General features: G+C 30.0%; 1 protein-coding gene across 1 annotated transcript; it reads right to left on the reverse strand.

The window, feature by feature from the left end:
• Positions 1 to 308: 308 nt before the first annotated feature.
• Positions 309 to 5,740, reverse strand: LOC125848698 (alpha-farnesene synthase-like). The gene is made up of 7 exons (XM_049528621.1): positions 5,582 to 5,740; positions 2,804 to 3,071; positions 2,278 to 2,635; positions 1,583 to 1,801; positions 1,358 to 1,502; positions 1,014 to 1,259; positions 309 to 640 (listed from the first exon to the last, which is right to left on the reverse strand). Exons 1-7 carry the CDS (start codon positions 5,738 to 5,740, stop codon positions 350 to 352), a joined length of 1,686 nt encoding a protein of 561 aa, XP_049384578.1. The 3' UTR covers positions 309 to 349.
• Between the last annotated feature and the right edge of the window lie 979 nt (positions 5,741 to 6,719).

Raw genomic sequence — 6,719 nt, forward strand, 5'->3', positions numbered from 1 at the left:
CACCTACAAGTGAATTTTATTAGCCACGTAAGATTCACTATAAATTTAACACCTATTTTTTTTCAATAAATCTATCAAGCTTATGATAAAAGATCAAAATAAATACATACCAGCAATAGAAAACTCTTCCACATACTTTTTTTTTAAAAAATCCATGAAAACTACTAGTATTTCATTACATTTTTAGTGGCCGATATATAGAAATGGTTGTTGAATGCTAAATTTGAAGATTTACAACCAAACAAAAAAAGGAAAGAAAAGGACTTAGTACATATCCACTTTATTTTTCTCTATCACTAATGATAAAAATATGCGTTGCATGTGTAGACGTATGTACTATTTGTTGTCATCAATTGAGAGGAAGAGATTGAACCAAAGAAGATAAGATTTGTTGTCGAGTTTCTCTATCTTGAACACCAAATCCATCTCCATTTTGATATATGAAATGTGTAACACGGGCAATATTCATTATGTACTTTATTAATGTAGATGATGAATTCGCAAAACAATGTTTGTTCATTTTCTTCCATGTTTCTATCACCATCTCTTCGATATGCTTCCTTGCTACATCTTCCTTAACATTTTCTTTCCTCATGTAGCACAAGATACATGAAGACACATCTCCTCTTTCCAATTCAGCCTGTACTCGGAAATGTCAGATCGAATAATTTAATATCTATATCTATACACCAATCATGTAATTCTTTTCACAATATAATGTCATTTGAATTAATTAGTCCTCCTACTAAATACTACTTCATTCGTTTAAAAAAGAATGATATAGTTTGACTTGACACAAAATTTAAGAAAATAAGAAGATAAAATAAAAAACTTTTCAATCTTGTAGTCCTAAATTAAAGTTATGTATGACAAATTTACCATAGTGCCTTTTATTTTTTGGTCTTAAACATGTCACGTGGAAAGTTGAAAAAAAAAAGGTATTCTTTTTTTAAACAGACTAAAAAGGAAAGTATGTGATTATTTTTGAAACAGAGGGAGTAGTAATTACTTACCGTTGAAGTCCCAAGGTCGTTTCCAAGCCTGATTATAAGGGAGGAATAGTATATAAGGTCTTGTTCATTTTCAAGAAAATCATCAACTTGGGAGAAATCTTGAGCCAAACCAAGAAGAACATGAAGAGATAGCACAGTGCCACCTGATGATTTCCATCCATTATCTAAATATTCACCAAGTGTTGGTGTATAACCCGTTGAATCCCATTTAGCTTCCACAAGCAATGCTTTGCAAAATTCTGCCCACTGAAAACGTTTTATTTTCGTGTTAAATTTGTGTCATGTGTTACTGATTTAATATCATAGACAATAATTAGTAAATTAAGTAACTAGCTAATATATACCACTTTTTGTAGATATGTTGACACTGGAAAATTCCAGCCTTTTTGTTGCTCAATTTCGAGAGCTACATCATTTGTGGTATCATATAGTTTCCTAAAACAGATTTGCATACATGATGGTAATTCCTCAACTTCCTTAGGATCCCATCTGAATAGAGGGAAAAAAGTGTGTGCTTTTAGATAAAATGGTCACACGCTTCAACATGATATTATATAATATTGTTATACCTGACAACAGCATCGGTGAATAGTTGTAGGTCTTGCAAAGTGCCATAAATGTCGTAGACATCGTCAATTACTATAATGAAAGTGATAGCTTTGGTGAGCCAATTCCTAAAATTAGAATGTTGAGGCTCAAAAGCAACACCCACGGACCACAAAAAGCTTTCGACAATTCTATCTCTGCTGAAGCTTACATTTTCTATCAGTCCCAAATTCGTCCACCACCTACCAAATTAACAACACGACAACTTAACCATGTCAATTTCCTCTTGTTTTTACATTAATTCCTCCAAACAACATGATAAGATACGAGTCGATTTTCCTGTCTCCCTATTTCCTCCTTATATATTAATTTCTCCAAACAACAGGATAATATGTAAAATAAATAAATATTTGAAGAGTATCTTCCTTTTAATTAAACAAATTAAAAAATTCCTTTTTTTTCTTCTTCAGGATGTCTGATTTTATTATTTTTCTCGAAAATTTAACTCACACACTTTGAATGCAATTTATATTTGAAGGGGAGTTTTGGAGTAATTGATAAATTACTCTACTATATTTGCCAGATAATTACGTAGTACCCATTAATTCTTATCGAGAGACCAATAAACTTATACTAGTAGTTACCTTGCAAGGGGTCAGATAATCTTGTAAAATATCTTTTCTCTAATAACCTACGATGCATAAAACTTAAATTCTACCTCAAAATATCGACAAGATCTTTCTGATGCTCAGCTTGAACCATATTGAAGTTGAGTTTAGCTAATTGAAGAAGCTTCAAGTTTGACACCCTTTCTTCTTTTTCGTTTTCCTGTTTGGAGATTTGCTTTCTAGTGTTGTACCATTCCACCTTCCAATGCAGTGGCATTTCCATTGGAATAATATTATTACAACTAATTTTCAAATTCTTAGTGCAAAATATTCTAGCCTCATCCAACATATTTTCATCCCTTAAGCCCAAGTGAGAAGCTTCAAATAGTTGCATCATTGCTTTTGGATCCATGTTTGCGTCTACCTCGATCTGTTCACCCATCTCATCCATATAGCTAAGGAATACATCTATATTATGCAAATATAAGTTTATGGAAATCAGTCTCAATTTATGTGATGGTGTTTGACTGGACATAGAATTTAATATAGGAAAAGTTTAATTTGAGTCGATGGTGAAATTTTAATTTGAATATCATATTATATATTGAGAAGTATCTAAGATATTTGTGTACGTACCTTGTGTCACATTATAGCCATACTGCCTAAAAATCCTAAAATATAAGGCAGTTGAATAGAGATCCATTTCAACGCCAGAATCCTTCAGCTTCTTTGCAAATTCCATGTTTTGTAGAAACACCATGATTTCCTTGTCAAACAGATGAGAGAGGGACATTTTGTTTATGCTATCTATAAGCTCTAACTTGGCCAATGGATTCTCTATTTCTGCCACAAGCCACCAAACTTCCTCTTTCAACTTTTGTGCTTCTCTTTTGTATTTCCCTTCCTGCATTATTAGTGAAAAAATTGAAGATAAAAAACTAACAAACTAATAGGAATAAATAAAAATGTAACAAATATTATTAGTTTATTATTTAATGAGGATATAGTTTCATTTTATTACTGTGCGTGACTATAATTTAAAGCTCCATAGCAAATTAAATTATAGTCATAAAGTAATTAAGTTTATTATAACTATAAAACATTGTTTGTCATATATGAAATTTACCCTATAAAATAACAGCTCCCGCTATTCTTATTACTCCCTCCGTTTCAAAAAGAGTGACCTAGTTTGACTTGACACGGAGTTTAAGAAAGTAAAGAAGACTTTTGAATCTTGTGGTCCTAAATTAAAGTTATGTCAAATTTAAAATTACCTTTTAATCTTGTGGCCTTAAACATGTCACGTGAAAAGCTGAAATTAAAATGTTACCAAAAAAGAAAAGTGACCATTATTTTTGAAACAGACTAAAAAGAATGGTGTCATTCTCTTTTAAACGAAGGAAGTATTTAATAATAACTTAAAAAGACAAAATAAATAAATACTGTCCATAAGAATAATTTAAAAGTGGTGGTGGTTTTTTTAATCCACGTACAGCTCGTAACACCAACATTTTGCATATGCCTTGCTGCGGTCGGAATAATTAAGGAACATGATACTTATGATGATAAGACGTTTGTGGTCATGTACACTACCTTCTTTATTTTAATCAGCATTATACTGGTACGCCAAGTAGCAAAACGACGAAAGTTTAAAAGTTGTCTTTTTGACTGCCGTCTAGCGTGACACAATATATCAGCTGTTACAAAATTGAAAATTGCATATAGTTCTTTTGGTCTTCTGGTAAAGGTTGTGTTTGTGTCATTGTTTTGCTCGTACAAGATAGAGGAATCATCTGGGAGATCTAGGTTTAAATCTAGTTACACAATATTATTTTATTATTTTTATTTTTTAAATTTATCTGGAAGCTCATATATAAGCTAAGGTAATATTGGTGCCCCCGAAGTCCTTAAATCATGGGTTCACCTTTGTATTTATATAGAAGAGATATAGTTTTTTTTAAAAAAAATTGCACGATTAATTACTGTATATTATAAAGTCTGATAATTAAAGTAGATAACTTATTTTATTTTGAAGTATAACAGATAAAAATCATCACAATCTTACTGAATATTGGCTTTTAAGAGACCGCAGGATGTCGTACTTCCAAATGTTTGGCTTGTAATTAGCATTTCGTCGTTGAATAAGGTTTTGATCTATGTTACTTTCACCAATTGATTCAGAATTTATTTGGTTACAATAGACAGATAATTGTTGCTCACTTGTCATATTTTTTAAGAAAACAAATATATAGCTAGCTAGAATGTAAGAAGAAGAAGAGGAGAAATGTGACTGAACATACAAATTGATTAATGTAACGATTAATATAAGACGATGAAGTCTAAAATTCACTGAAATTTGAGCCACTAATAGAGTTCCTGGCCAAACACACCCATGTTGGGTGTTTATCCATCATACCACATGGGTCCAATGAGTATATGGTGCCGGATCAATCCTAATATATTACTCCCTCCGTCTCATATTAGTTGATCAGTGTACTAAAAATAGTTTTTCCATATTATTAAATCAAGAAAGCATTAATTAAGTTTTTATATTACCCTTGCAATTAAATATTCTTTTTGTAAGTGTTCACTGTTCACATTTGTTTGTAAAATACTCAAGAAGCTTTTTAAGGGGTGAATTAGTAAAATTGCCTTCTCATTCATGATTTCTTAAGCACTGTGCAAAATGAAAAGTGATAAACTAATATGAGACGAAAGGAGTACATTGTTGAGTACTCTTATGAATCGGGAAGTCAGAAATTTCATTAACAGTACTTAATAATTAAGATATACTCACAAAAAATAATTTATGAACTATATACTTCGTATAATTTTCTTTATATAATTTAATCACTCTGAATGACTTAATTTTGATACACGTTAATTCTCTTGTGAAAACATACTACACATGCATAGATTCAAATGGATGGCACAACCTGACTTAGCTTCTAAATTCTAAGTTGCACAAGTATTAACATAGCTAGAGAAAATATTTGGTCATGATTCTAAGTTAGATTGTTGTCCTTGAATTTAGTGTTGATCAAAATTTAAATTTTTCTACCTACCCAGCCTCTTAAAGTTACGGAAATTCACTGAATACATTGAGCGGTAACTAGGCTACTTGTATCGGATTTTATTCTTTTATCCGGTAACTATATGATTATCGGGTATGTTATTGTTGTAATCGATAACTATGTAAGCTCCGATCCAACGCTAAGCTGATTTAGTAGCAAAGGTAGTGTTTGTCTTATATTTTGAATTAAGTCATTTTGACTTTTATATATAGATCGATATAGTTTAAAGAATTTTTGTACAATTACGGTATATTATAAACTTTTGATATAGCAGATATAACATATCTTGAGGTATAACAGAGACCAAAAAAAAAAAAAAACAATCACAAATTAAACTTACTGAATATTGACTTTTAAGTGACTGCAGGATGTCGTACTTCCAAATGTTTGGCTTGTAATTAGCATTTCGTCGTTGAATTAGGCTTTGATCTATCTTACTCTCACCAAATGATGCAGAATTGATTTGGTTACAAAAGACAGATTGCTGCTCACTAGTCATGATTACTTTTTTCTAAAGGAAAAATATATATTGAACAACAATATTGTAGGGATCCTAACTAGAATGTAATAAGAAGAAGAGAAATGTGATTGAACATATTGATTAATGTACGTAACTATTTATATAGACGATAAAGTCTAACGTAGCATCAAATAAAATTTGAGCCATGCATAAAATAGAGTAGTGACATTATAATTTTTAACAACCAAGCCCTTAGGCACTAGCTTAGCTTGGATCGACTTTTCTCCTGTGGTAGTCTGGTCATATGAAATACTGAGTAATTTATGGTCCCCAATCCTAAGTTGCTGAATACTTTGTATGTGTTGACACCTAATTTTGGACCTCCACATTATAGATTAATCATCGAGCTTCTTCAATTTCAAACAATTTAAAATAATTAGTTTCATAAATTTTCAAAAAATAAAATAAATTTGCAAGTTTTTAAATAGTCTATCACTTTTTGTATTTTTTTAATAATATATATGTTTTATATAATTATGTATGAAATAAGTATATCCTATAAATATTCGAAAATCATCCCAAAAGATTTTATATTTTTAGTGTATTTTAAAATGATGGCTATAATTTTGAATTAATTAGCTTTTATGAAATTCGAAATATTTTTCGAGTTATTTGTATGTAAGTTTTGTCAATTTTATAATTTTTTTTAAAAAAATAATAATAAATACGTTTTTATAGTTATGTATATAATTAGTATATTTTATTTGAAAATCGTCTCAAAAGGTTTTAGTGTTGCTTTAAATTTTGCCAATTAGTTTAATTAATTAATAGTTAACCTTTTAAAAATTGATTATTTTATCTGATTAAGATTAAGAAGCTCGTTAATTAATTAATATTAATTCGTTTTATTTAAATTTTAGCCGATTTCACTAATTAACTCAAATTGGCTAAGTCTTTAATTCAATGGCTATAATTGCAATCCAATGGACCAAATTCTAAATTCCAATCTAAGCTTCTT

The sequence above is a fragment of the Solanum stenotomum genome, chromosome 12 (assembly GCF_019186545.1).
Source record: "Solanum stenotomum isolate F172 chromosome 12, ASM1918654v1, whole genome shotgun sequence".
In the NCBI taxonomy this organism is placed as follows: Eukaryota; Viridiplantae; Streptophyta; class Magnoliopsida; order Solanales; family Solanaceae; genus Solanum; species Solanum stenotomum.